The sequence below is a fragment of the Bufo gargarizans genome, unplaced genomic scaffold (genome assembly GCF_014858855.1).
Source record: "Bufo gargarizans isolate SCDJY-AF-19 unplaced genomic scaffold, ASM1485885v1 fragScaff_scaffold_39_pilon, whole genome shotgun sequence".
In the NCBI taxonomy this organism is placed as follows: domain Eukaryota; kingdom Metazoa; phylum Chordata; class Amphibia; order Anura; family Bufonidae; genus Bufo; species Bufo gargarizans.
The window spans coordinates 310,149-328,707 of NW_025334109.1; the positions used below are offsets into that span (position 1 = coordinate 310,149).

Here is an 18,559-nt window from a genome sequence, read left to right on the forward strand (position 1 = left end):
CCCCAGTCTTCCTCCAGACTCTGGCACCTTGATTTCCGAATGACATGCAAAATTTGCTTTCATCCGAAAAAAGTACTTTGGACCACTGAGCAACAGTCCAGTGCTGCTTCTCTGTAGCCCAGGTCAGGCGCTTCTGCCGCTGTTTCTGGTCCAAAAGTGGCTTGACCTGGGGAATGCGGCACCTGTAGCCCATTTCCTGCACACGCCTGTACACGGTGGCTCTGGATGTTTCTACTCCAGACTCAGTCCACTGCTTCCGCAGGTCCCCCAAGGTCTGGAATCGGTCCTTCTCCACAATCTTCCTCATGGTCTGGTCACCTCTTCTCATTGTGCAGCGTTTTCTGCCACACTTTTTTTCCTTCCCACAGACTTCCCACTGAGGTGCCTTGATACAGCACTCTGGGAACAGCCTATTCGTTCAGAAATTTCTTTCTGTGTCTTACCCTCTTGCTTGAGGGTGTCAGTGATGGCCTTCTGGACAGCAGTCAGGTCGGCAGTCTTACCCATGATTGCGGTTTTGAGTAATGAACCAGGCTGGGAGTTTTTAAAAGCCTCAGGAATCTTTTGCAGGTGTTTAGAGTTAATTAGTTGATTCAGATGATTAGGTTAATAGTTCGTTTAGAGAACCTTTTCATGATATGCTAATTTCTTTAGATAGGAATTTTGGGTTTTCATGAGCTGTATGCCAAAATCATCAATATTAAAACAATAAAAGGCTTGAACTACTTCAGTTGTGTGTAATGAATCTAAAATATATGAAAGTCTAATGTTTATCAGTACATTACAGAAAATAATGAACTTTATCACAAGGACCTGTATTGTGTGGCGCCTGAAGATACAGAGACTAGTCTAGGCCTAGCATTAGTTAGTTAGTGTCACAACCAGACAGCTGAGAAGCTCTGACAGAGTGTCACAACCAGACAGCTGAGAAGCTCTGACAGAGGCCTTTCAGAACCTCCTCCTTGAGTTTCTGTGTTGTGGTATTCAGCTCCTCCTCTCGTTAGGCTCTCTCAGCTGTCATGTGTTGGACTAATTGCTTCCCTTTTAAATTCTTCCCCAGAAGGCTTTTCTGGGCGGCTTATACTACTTCCTGGAGTGTGTGTGCACGCTGACTCTGGCCTCCTGTTTGCTTCAAAGCTAAGTGTCGTACCTTTATCTGTTATTTTCTGTTTGCTGGATCCCAGGTGACCCTGACTCCCTCCGTATCTTGTGTAGGGAGCCGGTGGTCGTGTCCCCTCACTATTGTAGGGTGCTCAGGGCTTTATAGTCAAGGTTTGTGGATATGCAAACCTCCACCATTCGGATCATTGCATAGGCTGAGCAGCCAGGGAAAGTGCCAGGTCTTCTGCAGGAGTCTCCCTTGGTTCCTTAGTTTTTGGATCCAGCGAGTCGTTTATACATGTTGCTTTGCCTTGTTTCCTGTACACCGTCCGTGACATTATAAGCCGCCGTAACCGTCTCAAGCATGGATCCGGTTTCACTTTTGGCTGAACGCCTTTAGGGTCTTTCATTGGAGGTAGCTGATCTCCGTAAGACTTTTTCTCAGCTTCAAGTGACCGGTTCAGCTTGCGTTCATGGAGTTTGTTCTGAGCCTAAGATCTCGCTCCCGGATACGTTCTCCGGGGGTAGTGAGAATTTTGTGCGCTTTAGAGAGGCTTGCAAACTCCATTTTCGCCTTCTTCCCCACTCCTCTGGTGATGAGGAACGGAGGGTGGGGATCATTATATCGCTGCTCAGAGGTAACGCTCAGTCCTGGGCCTTTTCGCTGCCGGAGGGGGCACGGCCTCTCCGTTCAGTGGATGAATTCTTTTTAGCCCTGGGTCAGATATATGATGATCCGGATCGTATTGCTATGGCTGAGTCTAAACTACGTCTATTATGCCAGGGTAAACAATCCGCAGAAATATACTGCTCAGAATTTCGGAGATGGGCAGTTGATACTGGTTGGAATGATGCTGCGCTCCGAAGTCAATTTTGCCATGGTCTTTCAGAGGGATTGAAAGATGCATTTGCCTTTCATGAGAGGCCTAGTTCTTTGGACTCTGCTATGTCTCAGGCCGTTCGTATTGACAGGCGTCTTAGAGAGAGAGGAGAGATGTCCCCTTCCTGTCATACTCAGTCCCAGGACAGTGCAGCGGTCCCGTTCTGTGCGCAGGGGTCTCAGTCGCCGTCAGCCCCTTCTGAGCAGGAGCCCATGCAGCTGGGGTTGATTGCTTCTGACAATAGAAGATTCAGCTCGCATGGGTGGGTTTGTTTTTGTTGTGGAGGTATAAATCATTTGGAAAATATTTGTCCCTCTAGGAGATTCAGGCAGTTTTCTGGGAGTAATAAAGAAACAAAAAGGAAAAAATCTTTTAAAAATGTTCCGTCTGTTACTATTGGCAGGGTTGAGGCGGAAATTGAAGGTTTTCCATTTGCTTGTAGTTCCCGTTTTTTCCTGCCGGCTAGGGTGGCGCTAGAGAGCAAGAACATTTTTTGTGAGATTTTTGTGGATAGTGGAGCAGCGGTTAATCTCATTGATAATCAATTTGCGATAACTCATGGTTTCCAGGTGCGCACTTTGGGAAAGGATATTCCTGTTTTTGCTATCGATTCCGCTCCACTTTCTCAAAAATCATTAAAGGGCATAGTTCACAATATCCGTTTAATTGTGAGTGATGCTCATGTTGAGGATGTGTCATGTTTCGTCCTTAGCGGTTTACCCACCCCTCTGGTGTTGGGGTTGCCCTGGCTCACTAAGCATAACCCCACCATTGATTGGCAAGCAAGGCAAATAAATGGTTGGAGTGACTTTTGCAGAGAGAATTGCCTCATGACATCTGTTTCTGAGGTTGCTACTAAGACTGTACCATCTTTTCTCTCTGAATTTTCAGATGTCTTCTCTGAGAGTGGAGTTCAGGATTTGCCCCCGCACAGGGAGTACGATTGCCCTATTAATCTCATCCCAGACGCCAAGCTGCCTAAATCTCGTTTATACAATCTTTCCCAACCTGAGAGGATCGCTATGCGTGCTTATATCTCTGAGAGTCTGAGAAAGGGACACATACGACCCTCGAAGTCACCTGTTGCCGCTGGTTTTTTCTTTGTTAAGAAAAAAGATGGTTCTTTAAGACCTTGTCTGGATTTCAGGGAGCTGAACAATATCACAATTCGTGACCCTTATCCGCTTCCTCTGATCCCGGACTTATTTAACCAGGTTGTTGGGGCTAAAGTCTTTTCCAAATTAGATTTAAGAGGGGCATACAACCTGGTCAGGGTCAGAGAAGGGGACGAATGGAAGACGGCCTTTAATAACCCTGAGGGCCATTTTGAAAATTTGGTTATGCCTTTTGGTTTGATGAATGCCCCAGCCGTTTTTCAGCATTTCGTGAACAGCATTTTTTATCATTTGATGGGAAAATTTGTATTGGTGTATTTGGATGACATTTTGATTTTTTTCTCCCGATTTCAAAACTCATAAGGAACATTTACGTCAGGTCTTGCTCATCCTGCGGGAGAATAAATTATATGCGAAACTGGAAAAATGTGTGTTTGCGGTTCCAGAAATTCAATTTCTGGGGTTTCTTCTCTCCGCTTTTGGTTTTCGCATGGACCCCGAGAAGGTCCGCGCTGTGCTTGAGTGGGAGCTTCCTGAGAATCAAAAGGCGCTGATGCGTTTTTTGGGCTTTGCCAATTATTACAGGAAGTTCATTTTGAATTATTCTTCTATTGTTAAACCACTCACTGATATGACCAGAAAGGGGGTAGATTTTTCTTCTTGGTCAGTAGAGGCGCGTAAGGCTTTTTCTGATATCAAGGAGAGTTTTGCTTCCGCTCCCATCTTGGTGCAACCTGATGTTTCTTTACCCTTCATAGTTGAGGTTGATGCTTCTGAGGTGGGTGTGGGGGCGGTCTTGTCTCAGGGTTCCTCTCCTGCCAATTGGCGACCGTGTGCCTTTTTCTCAAGAAAACTCTCCTCCGCAGAGAGAAATTATGATGTGGGAGATAGAGAATTGTTGGCCATCAAGTTGGCTTTTGAGGAATGGCGCCATTGGCTAGAGGGAGCCAGACACCCTATTACCGTATTTACTGACCATAAAAATCTGGCCTACTTGGAGTCAGCCAAGCGTCTGAACCCGAGACAGGCCAGATGGTCGTTGTTCTTTTCTAGGTTTAATTTTATTGTCACGTTCCGCCCTGGAGTTAAGAATGTGAAGGCAGATGCCCTGTCACGTTGTTTTCCGGGAGGCGGGAATTTTGAAGACCCGGGTCCCATTTTGGCTGAAAGTGTGGTGGTCTCTGCTCTTTTTCCTGAATTGGAGGCAGAGGTGCAGGCAGCCCAGTCAAAGGCTCCTGATCTTTGTCCTCCTGAGAGGTTGTTTGTGCCTCTCGCTTTAAGACACAAGATTTTTAAAGAACACCACGATACGGTCCTTGCTGGGCACCCGGGGGTAAGAGCCACACTGGATCTCATCGTTCGGAGATTCTGGTGGCCTGCGCTTTGTAAGTCGGTTGAGGGTTTTGTGGCAGCCTGCGAGACTTGCGCTCGTGCCAAAGTCCCTCATTCACGGCCATCAGGTCCTCTCCTTCCCTTACCCATTCCTTCCCGTCCTTGGACACATCTGTCCATGGACTTCATAACGGACCTGCCTCGTTCCTCGGGGAAGACTGTGATTCTGGTGGTGGTGGACCGTTTTAGCAAAATGGTGCATTTCATCCCTTTTCCTGGTTTGCCCAATGCTAAGACGCTGGCGCAGGCATTTGTTGATCACATTGTCAAATTGCACGGTATTCCTTCAGACATAGTCTCTGATAGGGGCACGCAGTTTGTTTCCAGATTCTGGAAGGCTTTCTGTTCTCGCTTGGGGGTTCGGTTGTCATTCTCTTCTGCTTTCCACCCGCAGTCGAATGGCCAGACAGAGCGCGTCAATCAGAATCTGGAGACATATCTGCGTTGTTTTGTGGCGGAGAATCAAGAGGATTGGTGTTCTTTTTTGTCCCTTGCTGAGTTGCTTTAAATAACCGTCGTCAGGAGTCCTCTGATAAGTCACCATTTTTTGGTGCATATGGGTTTCATCCACAGTTTGGGACTTTCTCGGGAGAGGGGTCTTCTGGTTTACCTGATGAGGACAGATTCTCCTCGTCTTTGTCATCTATTTGGCAAAAGATTCAAGATAATCTAAAGAGCATGAGTGAGAGATATAAGCGTGTGGCTGATATGAGACGTGTGCTTGGTCCGGACCTGAATGTTGGTGATCTGGTGTGGTTGTCTACCAAGAATATCAAATTGAAGGTTCCCTCCTGGAAGTTGGGTCCTAGGTTTATTGGGCATTACAAAATCCTGTCTGTCATCAATCCTGTTGCATACCGTCTTGATCTTCCTCAGACTTGGAAGATCCATAATGTTTTTCATAAGTCCTTATTGAAACCTTATGTTCAACCCATTGTACCCTCGCCTTTGCCTCCTCCTCCGATTATGGTTGATGGGAATCTTGAATTTCAGGTCTCTAGGATTGTGGATTCTCGTGTTGTCCGCGGTTCTCTTCAGTACCTTGTTCAGTGGGAGGGGTATGGTCCTGAGGAGAGGATGTGGGTCCCAGTGACGGACATTAAGGCCTCTCGTCTCATCAGGGCTTTCCATAGGTCCCATCCTGAGAAGGTGGGTTCTGAGTGTCCGGAGTCCACTCGTAGAGGGAGGGGTACTGTCACAACCAGACAGCTGAGAAGCTCTGACAGAGTGTCACAACCAGACAGCTGAGAAGCTCTGACAGAGACGTTTCAGAACCTCCTCCTTGAGTTTCTGTGTTGTGGTATTCAGCTCCTCCTCTCGTTAGGCTCTCTCAGCTGTCATGTGTTGGACTAATTGCTTCCCTTTTAAATTCTTCCCCAGAAGGCTTTTCTGGGCGGCTTATACTACTTCCTGGAGTGTGTGTGCACGCTGACTCTGGCCTCCTGTTTGCTTCAAAGCTAAGTGTCGTACCTTTATCTGTTATTTTCTGTTTGCTGGATCCCAGGTGACCCTGACTCCCTCCGTATCTTATGTAGGGAGCCGGTGGTCGTGTCCCCTCACTATTGTAGGGTGCTCAGGGCTTTATAGTCAAGGTTCGTGGATATGCAAACCTCCACCATTCGGATCTTTGCATAGGCTGAGCAGCCAGGGAAAGTGCCAGGTCTTCTGCAGGGGTCTCCCTTGGTTCCTTAGTTTTTGGATCCAGCGAGTCGTTTATACATGTTGCTTTGCCTTGTTTCCTGTACACCGTCCGTGACAGTTAGTTAGGAGTAGATCGTTTTGCTAGGCTGTACTGTACTGGACTGCAGCGCAGTTATTGACTTGCAGGCTCTGCTGCATTTGCCATCGGCTAGAGGTGTCCTCTGTAGCGGCACAGCACGACTTGCAGGCTCTGCTGTGTCCGCCATCGGATAGGCTTGTCCAGTGGGCAGGGATGTTGACTGTGGGTCCGGGGATATAGCGTTTTCTATGCATGTTTGTATTGTTCTTATGTTATTACTCGTTGTCTAAGTAAAGTTTCTGTTCTTGCATAGTAAGCTGGTGTCAGTGTCGCTTTCCTTGTCTGTGACTTCGCTGTAGTCTGGGGAGCTCACCCCGGTACACGGCTTACAGCCATATACCCTGCAGGGAAATTTTCCCATGAGCCGATGCTGAGGGGGCCACCCAAGCCCTCCTCACGGCCGCTGGCCAGGTACATAATAATCTGATGCTTTCAGCATTAATTAATGCTAGGAACATCAGATACCTATGCACTGGCAAACAGCGGCAGATGTCCTCCTAAATTTAACTGTATCACTGTCCTCAGTATAGTTATAGGGCAGTATGTTATTCTGCACTGTGGTGCTTGGATTTGTTGGGGCAGAATTTTGTGCTGCACTATGGTATTGCTGTCTATGTGTGGCTCCTGTTGTCCCTGCCTACTTGTGTTTCCCCACCTTCTGTCAGTTTGGACTCATCTAGAATTTGGGGCCACATTTTGTTTTTTTACAAGGCCACTTTAAGTTCTCAGTCCGCCCCTGATAGGAACGCAGAGCAAGATTCAGGCAATCAGGTTGCAGAAAGGATTCAGGCAATTGAGGTGCAGGCAGGAATAACTTACCTTATTAATATCAGAAATATTAGAATCTGTTAAAATGCCAAATCTAGACTGCAAACATTCATATGCCTTTTCCTTTATATGGTTATTGAAGCCAGTTTGATACTTCACATCAGCATTATCTGTAAAACAATAAGGTTAACTGGTTAATTTATATACAGTACAGATCAAAAGTTTGGACACACCTTCTCATTCAAAAAGTTTTCTTTATTTTCATGACTATGAAAATTGTAGATTCACACTGAAGGCATCAAAACTATGAATTAACACATGTGGAATGATATACATAACAAACATGTCATATTCTAGGTTCTTCAAAGTAGCCACATTTTGTTTTGATTACTGCTTTGCACACTCTTGGCATTCTCTTGATGAGCTTCAAGAGGTAGTCACTTGAAATGGTCTTCCAACAGTCTTGAAGGAGTTCCCAGAGATGCTTAGCACTTGTTGGCCCTTTTGCCTTCACTCTGAGGTCCAGCTCACCCCAAACCATCTCAATTGGGTTCAGGTCCGGTAACTGTGGAGGCCAGGTCATCTGGCGCAGCACCCCATCACTCTCCTTCATGGTCAAATAGCCCTTACACAGCCTGGAGGTGTGTTTGGGGTCATTGTCCTGTTGAAAAAGAAATGATGGTCCAACTAAACGCAAACCGGATGGAATAGCATGCCGCTGCAAGATGCTGCGGTAGCCATGCTGGTTCAGCATGCCTTCAATTTTGAATAAATCCCCAACAGTGTCACCAGCAAAGCACCCCCACACCATCACACCTCCTCCATGCTTCACGGTGGGAACCGGGCATGTAGAGTCCATCCGTTCACCTTTTCTGCGTCGCACAAAGACACGGTGGTTGGAACCAAAGATCTCAAATTTGGACTCATCAGACCAAAGCACAGATTTCCACTGGTCTAATGTCCATTCCTTGTGTTCTTTAGCCCAAACAAGTCTCTTCTGCTTGTTGCCTGTCCTTAGCAGTGGTTTCCTAGCAGATATTCTACCATGAAGGCCTTATTCACACAGTCTCCTCTTAACAGTTGTTCTAGAGAGGTGTCTGCTCCTCTGTGTGGCATTGACCTGGTCTCTAATCTGAGCTGCTGTTAACCTGCGATTTCTGAGGCTGGTGACTCAGATGAACTTATCCTCCGCAGCAGAGGTGACTCTTGGTCTTCCTTTCCTGGGGCGGTCCGCATGTGAGACAGTTTCTTTGTAGCGCTTGATGGTTTTTGTGACTGCACTTGGGGACACTTTCAAAGTTTTCCCAATTTTTCGGACTGACTGACCTTCATTTCTTAAAGTAATGATGGCCACTCGTTTTTCTTTACTTAGCTGCTTTTTTCTTGCCATAATACAAATTCTAACAGTCTATTCAGTAGGACTATCAGCTGTGTATCCACCTGACTTCTCCACAACGCAAAAACCCCATTTATAAGGCAAGAAATCCCACTTATTGAACCTGACAGGGCACACCTGTGAAGTGAAAACCATTTCAGGTGACTACCTCCTGAAGCTCATCAAGAGAATGCCAAGAGTGTGCAAAGCAGTAATCAAAGCAAAAGGTGGCTACTTTGAAGAGCCTAGAATATGACATATTTTTAGTTGTTTCACGCTTTTTTGTTATGTATATAAGTCCACATGTGTTAATTCATAGTTTTGATGCCTTCAGTGTGAATCTACAATTTTCATAGTTATGAAAATAAAGAAAACTCTTTGAATGAAAAGGTGTGTCCAAACTTTTGGTCTGTACTGTATACCGGTGAGTGGCAACTAGTTTTGCATAGTTTTTCCATTAAACCTGCAAGGGTACATTCATATAATGGCGTTTTTGGAACTGTTGACGTCTATGGGTGTATTCACACGGCCATTTGTTAATGGCCCGTAAATAACAGCAAACAAAATTACCTTTCTAGGAGATGAAATTCAACTTGTCACCTTATTATCATAACACTTCACATTGAATAGGCAAATACTTCATGAAATAGAGCTAAAAAATAAATAAAAAAAAGCTTCTGAACACTAACCAAGCATTAAAAAATTAATATATGATAGCAAAAGGCATGTTAGGAAGGCGAGAGTCACTTCACACTTATATACACTACCCCCTAGGGTCCCTAGCTGAAGGGTGCCCCTGTGTGAGTTATTAAATGCAAGGGTTATTCCCATCTGGGGATAGATGGAAATAACCCCCGTAGGAATAACCAGGTGGGAATAATCATATATATTCTGTAATCTCCTATTGGTTAGTATCTAGAAGCTTGTGTTTATAGTTAATTTAGCTCTATTTTATAAAGTACTAGCAGAAGGGCCCGGCTTTAGACGTGTATATTTTATCTATTTCATTTAATGTTTGTGTGTGTCGTTAAAAAATATTGACAGTATCCCCTATGACAGTGACATCTACAGTACCCTACCCCTTAACAGTGACCTCCACGGCCCCCCACCCCTTAACACTGACCACCCCACAGTACCCAATCTCCTTAAAGTGGGACCTCCACAGTAGACCACCCCCTAACTTTGACCTTCACAGCAGCCTGCCTCTTTAACAGCGAGTTCCACAGCACCCCACCCCCTTGAGAGTGACCTCTACAGGGGCCCGCCCCCTTAACAGGTTACAGTCCCTTTAACTGTCCTCCACCCTTCACGGCCCCTTAACAGAGACCTCCACAGCGACGGCCCCTTTAACAGTGACCTTCACTGTACCCCGCTCCCTTCACAGTGACCTCCACTGTACCCCGCTCCCTTCACAGTGACCTCACAGTACCCCACTGCCCTTTTAATAGTGGCCTCTACAGTCCCCTCCTCCCTTAATAGTGACCTCCACAGCGGCCTGCCTCCTTAACAGTAACATCCACAGCGCCCTCCCCTTTTAATAGTGACCTCCACAGTACCCCGTCTCGGGAACAGTGACCTCCACAGAGCTCTGTTCCCTTAAAATGTGACCTCTACAACACCCTGCCCCTTAACACTGACCTCCATAGCGGACCTTCCCCTTAACTGTGACCTCCACCGTTCCCTGGCCCCTAAACAGTGACCTTAACAGTGATTTCCACAACACCCCATCCCCTTAACAGTGGCATCTACAGCAATCTGACCCTTATCAATGACCTCCATAGTGGACCGTCCACTTAACTGACCTCCACAGCAGCCTGCCCCTAGGGTGGCCAGAGGTCCAGTTTTAGTTCGGACAGTCCGGCTTTCAAAATTTGGTGTCCTCCGTCTGGTGCAGGGCCTGGATGGAAACAGGGATGTCCTTTTGAACAGCTCGCTCTCAGACAGCAGCACTGTGCTGTCTAAGCATAAGCTGCAGGGAGAAAGTCACCCTCCATCCCTCCCTTGCAGCTGACAGAAGTTGATTTTTACCTGCATTTGTTCAATCCCCGTCAGCTGCGGAGGGGGGGGCGTGGCTTAGCAAGCCTGGGGGCGGGGTTTTAAGTCTTTTGAGGGTGGCCTTAATGGCCACCCTACCTGCCCCATTAACTGTGACCTCCACAGCACTCCGCTCCCTTAAGTGTTATCCACAGAGCCCTGCCCCTTTAAAGCTGACCTACAGCAGTGAAGAAAAATGGCTGGATTGTTATGGAAACCTGGTGTAAATCTGTGTGTATGTGGAGACTAAGGACCTGCGAGCTTCTATTTGCTGATAAGGGACATGTGATTGTGTGGCTTCTATTGGCTAAAGTAGGTCATGTGATGTGCCATATTTGGTGGGAATATATCAGGAACAGTACGTCCTGGAGAGCTGAGACCCGGTCTAAAATCTTCCCGGACACCTGGTGTACCTGTGTGCCAAATTTCGTGATTGTACATGCGACAGTGCGGATTCCTTTAGCGGACATACATACACACACACTCAGCTTTATATATTAGATTTGATTATTAACCGGCTATCGCAGGATCGCGGCCCGGAGGCGGCTGTCCCAGGCACAGTCACGCATATACGCGTTATTTCGCGAGACGCAAGATTTCCTGTGAACGCGCGCACACAGGATCGGAAGGTAAGAGACTGGATCTACAGCCTGCCAGCGGCGATCGTTCGCTGGCAGGCTGTAGATACGATTTTTTTAACCCCTAACAGGTATATTAGACACTGTTTTGATAACAGCGGCTAATATACCTGCTACCTGGTCCTCTGGTGGTCCCTTTTGCTTGGATCGACCACCAGAGGACACAGGCAGCTCAGTAAAGTAGCACCAAGCACCACACTACACTACACCCCCCCCTGTCACTAATTAACCCCTTATTAACCCCATATAGACTCCCTGATCACCCCCCTGTCATTGATCACCCCCCTGTCATTGATCACCCCCCTGTTTTACGGATCCACGGATCCATGGATCGGATCCGCAAAACACATACGGACGTATGAATGGAGCCTTACAGGGGGGTGATCAATGACAGGGGGGTGATCACCCCATATACACTCCCTGATCACCCCCCTGTCATTGATCACACCCCTGTCATTAATCACCCCCCTGTAAGGCTCCATTCAGACGTCCGTATGTGTTTTACGGATCCACGCATCCATGGATCGGATCCGCAAAACACATATGGACATCTGAATGGAGCCTTACAGGAGGGTGATCATCCCATATAGACTCCCTGATCACCCCCCTGTAAGGCTCCACTTAGACGTCCGTATGTGTTTTATGGATCCACGCATCCATGGATCGGATCCGCAAAACACATACGGACGTCTGAATGGAGCCTTACAGGGGGGTGATCAATGACAGAGGGGTGATCACCCCCTATAGACTCCCTGATCACCCCCCTGTCATTGATCACCCCCCTGTCAATGATCACCCCCCTGTAAAGCTCCATTAAAAACATCCATATGTGTTTTACGGATCCATGGATCGGATCCGCAAAACACATATGGACGTCTGAATGGAGCCTTACAGGGGGGTGATCAATGACAGAGGGGTGATCACCCCATATAGACTCCCTGATCACCCCCTGCCATTGATCACCCCCTGCCATTGATCACCCCCTGCCATTGGTCACCCCCCTGTCATTGATCACCCGCCTGTAGGGCTCCATTCAGACGTCTGTATGTGTTTTACGGATCCACGCATCCATGGATCGGATCCGCAAAACACATACAGACGTCTGAATGGAGCCTTACAGGGGGGTGACCAATGACAGGGGGGTGATCACCCCATATACACTCCCTGATCACCCCCCTGTAGGGCTCCATTCAGACGTCCGTATGTGTTTTACGGATCCACGCATCCATGGATCGGATCCGCAAAACACATACGGACGTCTGAATGGAGCCTTACAGGGGGGTGATCAATGACAGAGGGGTGATCACCACATATAGACTCCCTGATCACCCCCTGCCATTGATCACCCCCTGCCATTGATCACCCCCCTGTAGGGCTCCATTCAGACGTCTGTATGTGTTTTACGGATCCACGCATCCATGGATCGGATCTGCAAAACACATACGGACGTCTGAATGGAGCCTTACAGGGGGGTGATTAATGACAGGGGGTGATCACCCCATATACACTCCCTGATCACCCCCCTGTCATTGATCACCCCCCTGTAAGGCTCCATTCAGACGTCTGTATGTGTTTTACGGATCCACGCATCCATGGATCGGATCTGCAAAATACATACGGACGTCTGAATGGAGCCTTACAGGGGGGTGATCACCCCATATAGACTCCCTGATCACCCCCCTGTCATTGATAACCCCCTGTAAGGCTCCATTCAGACGCCCGCATGTGTTTTATGAATCCACGCATCCATGAATCGGATCCGCAAAACACATACGGACATTTGAATGGAGCCTTACAGGGGGTGATCAATGACAGGGGGGTGATCACCCCATATAGACTCCCTGATCACCCCCCCCTGTCATTGATCACCCCCCTGTAAGGCTCCATTTAGACTTTTTTTTTGTTTTTGTTTTTTTGTTTTTTCTTACAAAGTCTCATATTCCACTAACTTGTGTCAAAAAATAAAATCTCACAAGAACTCACCATACCCTCACGGAATCCAAATGCGTAAAATTTTTTAAACATTTATATTCCAGACTTCTTCTCACGCTTTAGGGCCCCTAAAATGCCAGGGCAGTATAAATATCCCACATGTGACCCCATTTCGGAAAGAAGACACCCCAAGGTATTCGCTGAGGGGCATATTGAGTCCATGAAAGATTTAACTTTTTGTCCCAAGTTAGCGGAAAGGGAAACTTTGTGAGAAAAAACAAAAAAATTTCAATTTCCGCTAACTTGTGCCCCCCAAAAAATCTTCTATGAACTCGCCATGCCCCTCATTGAATACCTTGGGGTGTCCTCTTTCCAAAATGGGGTCACATGTGGGGTATTTATACTGCCCGAGCATTTTAGAGGGGCCCTAAAGTGTGAGAAGAAGTCTGGAATCCAAATGTCTAAAAATGCCCTCCTAAAAGGAATTTGGGCCTTTTGTGCATGTAGGCTGCAAAAAAGTGTCACACATGTGGTATCGCCGTACTCAGGAGAAGTTGGGGAATGTGTTTTGGGGTGTCTTTTTACATATACCTATGCTGGGTGAGATAAATATCTTGGTCAAATGCCAACTTTGTATAAAAAAAATGGGAAAAGTTGTCTTTTGCCGAGATATTTCTCTCACCCAGCATGGGTATATGTTAAATGACACCCCAAAACACATTTCCCAACTTCTCCTGAGTACGGCGATACCACATGTGTGGCACTTTTTTGCAGCCTACATGCGCAAAGGGGCACACATTCCAAAGAGCACCTTTAGAATTTCACCGTTTTTTTTTACACATTTTGATTTCAAACTACTTCTCACGCATTAGGGCCCCTAAAAAGCCAGGGCAGTATATCTACCCCACAAGTGACCCCATTTTGGAAAGAAGACACCCCAAGGTATTCCGTGAGGGGAATGGCGAGTTCCTAGAATTTTTTATTTTTTGTCACAAGTTAGCGGAAAATTATGATAAAATAAAAAGTTTTATGAACTCACTATGCCCATCAGCGAATACCTTAGGGTGTCTACTTTCCGAAATGGGGTCATTTGTGGGGGGTTTCTACTGTCTGGGCATTGTAGAACCTCAGGAAACATTTTTGTACCATAGTTTGTAAACGCTATAACTTTTACCCAAACCATTTTTTTTTTATCAAAGACATGTAGAACAATAAATTTAGCGAAAAATTTATATATAGATGTCATTTAAAAAAAAATAATTTACAACTGAAAGTTAAAAATGTCATTTTTTTAAAAAAATTCGTTAAATTTCGATTAATAACAAAAGAAGTAAAAATGCTCTCCTCTTTCTGAGTTTACTAGGTACCAACCAGAAATAAGTAGAGTAGAGGGTCTTGTTAAAGATAAGCGATTTTGGCATTTTTTCAGATTATGGATGAACCTGGACCTTTTCAGGTTTGTTTTGGACAAATCCAGTAAAACTGCACTTAGCATCATGTTACAGCACATGTCGTTGGGAAAAAAAGCTCTAGGGGGAAAGAAGGGTTATCACATGACCCTGAGAGGAGGTGGGGGTGGGCTTGCCGTGATTGGCTCACAGGCCGACAGACAGCCTAGATTAGCCATTTAATGCTGCAGCAGGCAGGGAGGTGCCCGAGCAGAATGTCATTCTGGGCTGGGCTGGGAATGAGGTTGGTTGGGTGTAGCAGTGTCTGCCAGAAAAACAATCTTGAGGAGTCAGGGATAGTCAAAAGTCAATCAAGCTTGTATTCTACTGCCAGGGTCAGTGAAGGGAAAGGATACAATTACAAAGAAGAAGAATTGTGTGTGTAGAATAGAGACAGGAAGGTAAAGCTGTCAGCCAGGTAGTGAGAAGGGAGGAGCTGAGGCTGGGTGTGCCTGCTAGCACAACTGCAGCAAACCACAAAAGCAGCTACCTACAAGGACATTATTTATTTTTTTTTCCCCATTTTAACACAAATCTTTTTTGTGGAGGGTGAGGGGTGGGTGTAATAAGTAGTGTTGGGCGCGAATATTCGAATTGTGAATATTAATCGAGAATTTCAGCATTTCGAGAATTTGCGAATATTTAGAATATAGTGATATATATTCGTCATTTTGAATATTCTAGATATTTTTTTCATAAGTAACCTACCTTCTTGCTTGTGGGCCAATGAGAAGACAGCAATGTCTTTGTCTGAGCTTAGCAACATCCCTAGCAACCAATAGGAAAGTTGCCTACCCCTTACTATATAAGAACCTCCCCAGCAGTCAGTGTATGTAGTATTTTGCAGATCTGAGAGAGACAGCAGTGTTATTGCTGTGCTCTCTGCTTTCCTGCGTCATAACATTAGATAGTTAGTTAGCTTATATATATAATACAGATAGTCAGTGGAGGTTAGATAGTGATATAGTTCTGCTGTCTATACATACATACATACAGACATAGTGCTGTGATGTCACAAGTTCACAACAATACTTAGTGCAACAATCACTAATTTGTAGTCAGACCTGTTAAAGTGGTAAGTTGCCCGTATTGCACCAAAATATTCGCATCATTAAGGCCGATTTCACAATATATAGGAGCACTCTATCTGCATATAAAGCTAATGTTCTGTTCTGTCGTGCCAACCATTTTTTCCGATCTAAGGAAACTTCTAGTAGCTTGAAAAATGTAGCTATAGTGACCCACGCCTGTATTGCACGCGCATATTACATTTTGGCGATTTTCAAAATCAAGAAATAATAGCGAATTTGCGAATATACCACGAATATTCTACCACATATTTGCGAAATATCACAAATTCGAATATTGCCCCTGCTGCTCATCACTAGTAATAAGCACAAAACTGTACAACACATGCTCAATCTAGCCTTTTAAATCTCCGTCAAAACCGTGCTTTTCTGTTTAAGTTTAAAAAAAACATATAGAATACCAGGGTAACAGACAAAAACATCAGTGATTGATAACGTAATATTAGGGCAAAGTTTATTTATTTCTATCTCCACACAGTTCCATTTTTTTTTTTTTTTTTTGGGGGGGGGGTGTTATTGAATTTATTTAAAGTGAGATTCTCTGAAATGTGCCCTGTTGGAGCCTAGAATTATTTTTTTTTTACGCCACGTGAGTACTGCCTTAAAATTTAGGCATTCACCTGACATAAAAGATATTCTGATTATGTGGCTTGAGGTAAATTATGCGGTCAATGGATACAAATTTTACTGTAGGCCACTGGACTACAGGCCCCAAACATTAGGCATTCACCGGACAGAAAATATCAAGTGATTATGTGGCCGGAGGTATATTACACGGTCAATGGATATCAATTTTACTGCAGGCCAGTACAAATACAGGTCAAATACATATGTTTAAAAGAACTAAAAATATAAAATTGGATTAAAAACATGGCTAACAAAATCACCCCTCTTCAAAAAAAAACTAATGATAATAGTTGAAATTCGATAACACGTGGTCTTCACTGGTGTTGAATTCCTCAGAGGCCGCAACAATTATTTATTCACCATACAAAAAAGAACAAGTAAGTATGTGGCTGGAGGTAGATTACACGGTCATTGGATATCCATTTTATTTCAGGCCAGTGGATTACAGGCCCCAAAAATTATGCATTCAGCATACATAAAAGAACAAGTAAGTATGTGGCTGGAGATAGATTACACGGTCATTGGATATCAATTTTACAGAAGGCCAGTGGACTACAGGCCCCCAAAATTATGTATTCAGCGTACATAAAAAAACAAGTAAGTATGTGGCTGAAGGTCTATTAGACGGTCAATGGATATCAATTTTACTGAAGGCCAGTACAAATACAGGTCAAATATATATGTTTAAAATAATTAAAAATATAAAATTGGATTAAAAACATGGCTAACAAAATCCCCCCTCTTGAAAAAAAAACTAATGATAATAGTTGAAACACGTGGTCGTCACAGGTGTTGAATTCCTCTGAGGCACAAAACATTAGGCATTCAACGGACAGATAAAGCCTTTTATGCCGCTGTATTTACCTAAGTCAGGGACCATTATTTGTTCCGGGCGGATATTTGTGGGCTGTCATAAGGAAATTCAATTAAACGTGGTTGTCACATGTGTTGAATTCCTCAGAGATCCATGCCTAATTCATTTTTAGAAATGTGAGGTAGTCCACACTGTTGTGAGCTAGGAGAGTGCGCTTATCGGTCACCTTCCGGGGACATTCCATTGCGGTGTTCCAATGTCCACAAATTTTCTAAAGGCCTCAGAGTCCACCGGTTTCAATGGCAGTAGTTGGTGGGCTAGCCGTCTCTCCCTCTGAACTCCCCTCCTCTTCCTCTCTTATGGGCAACCACGTGACGTCCATCGACAAGTCATCATCCTCACCTTCACCACCACTGACATTAGAGATTTCAGAGTAGGCAGCAACAGCAGGGACCACCCTCCTTTGGCTGATCTGGGTACTGTCGTCAGACTGCTGGGTGGCGAACGTTGATACCTCCTCTTCCTGATCCGATGCCAAGAATGGCTGCACATCGGTAAGGTCTGGGAATGGATGGGAAAAAAATTCCTCCTTGACTTGAGTGGAGGGGGTATGGTGGTGCACACAGCAGAGAGTGAAGAGGAAGAGAGAAGAGAAGAGTGCAGATAGAAAGGATGAGGAGGGTGCAGAAGCGGAAGACTGAGTGAGCCACTCAACCAAGTCTGGTGCGTCCTTTGATGTAATCGCACGCACCTTCTGCAACTTCCTACTTAGGCTCCGGCCTGTTGCACCTGCCCGGCCCCTACCACCCCTGTGGAATGGCCTGCATCTTCCCCTGTCTGTCATTTTCAAAATGACCCTGTATTTGTTGAAGAAGGTATATCACACCCCTGCCTCAATCACTTTTTTGGGGGGGCAACTGGTATATCACACCAGTAGAAAATATTTGTTCCAATAGCGTTTGGCACTTTGTGTAGCTGTGGTAACGCATCAAAACCGCAAATAAATGCTGCACTACTCAAATGCACTATATAGAAAATATATTTTTGCTATATCACACACCCAATTCAGTCAGTTTTTTTGGGGGGTAACTGGTATATCACACCAGTAGAAATTATTTGTTCCAATAGCGCTTGTCACTCTGTGTAGCTGCGGTAACATGACAAAACCGCAAACAAATGCTGCACTACCTAAATGCACTATATAGAAAGTATATTTTTTTTATATCACACCCCTGCTTCAATCAGTTTTTTGGGGGGGCAATTGGTATATCACACCAGTAGAAATTATTTGTTCCAATAGCGTTGGTCACTCTGTAGCTGTGGTAACGCGGCAAAACCGCAAACAAATGCTCCACTACCTAAATGCTCTGTATAGAAAGTATATTATTGGTATATAACACCCCTGCTTCATTCAGTTTTTTTGAGGGGCAATTGGTATATCACACCAGTAGAAATTATTTGTTCCAATAGCGTTTGTCACTCTGTGTAGCTGCGGTAATGCGGCAAAACCGCAAACAAATGCTGCACTACCTAAATGCACTATATTGAAAGTATATTATTGTCATA

The 18,559-nt window shown here is 45.2% G+C and overlaps 1 protein-coding gene across 1 annotated transcript in view; it reads right to left on the bottom strand.

The window, feature by feature from the left end:
* Positions 1-18,559, bottom strand: part of LOC122922503 — a gene marked incomplete at its 3' end in the record, with an annotated part of 439,559 nt that overhangs the window by 255,234 nt on the left and 165,766 nt on the right. Inside the window, exon 8 of the mRNA XM_044273117.1 lies at positions 7,089-7,207. Coding sequence (XP_044129052.1) covers positions 7,089-7,207 — 119 coding nt within the window. The remainder of the gene's footprint in view (positions 1-7,088; positions 7,208-18,559) is intronic.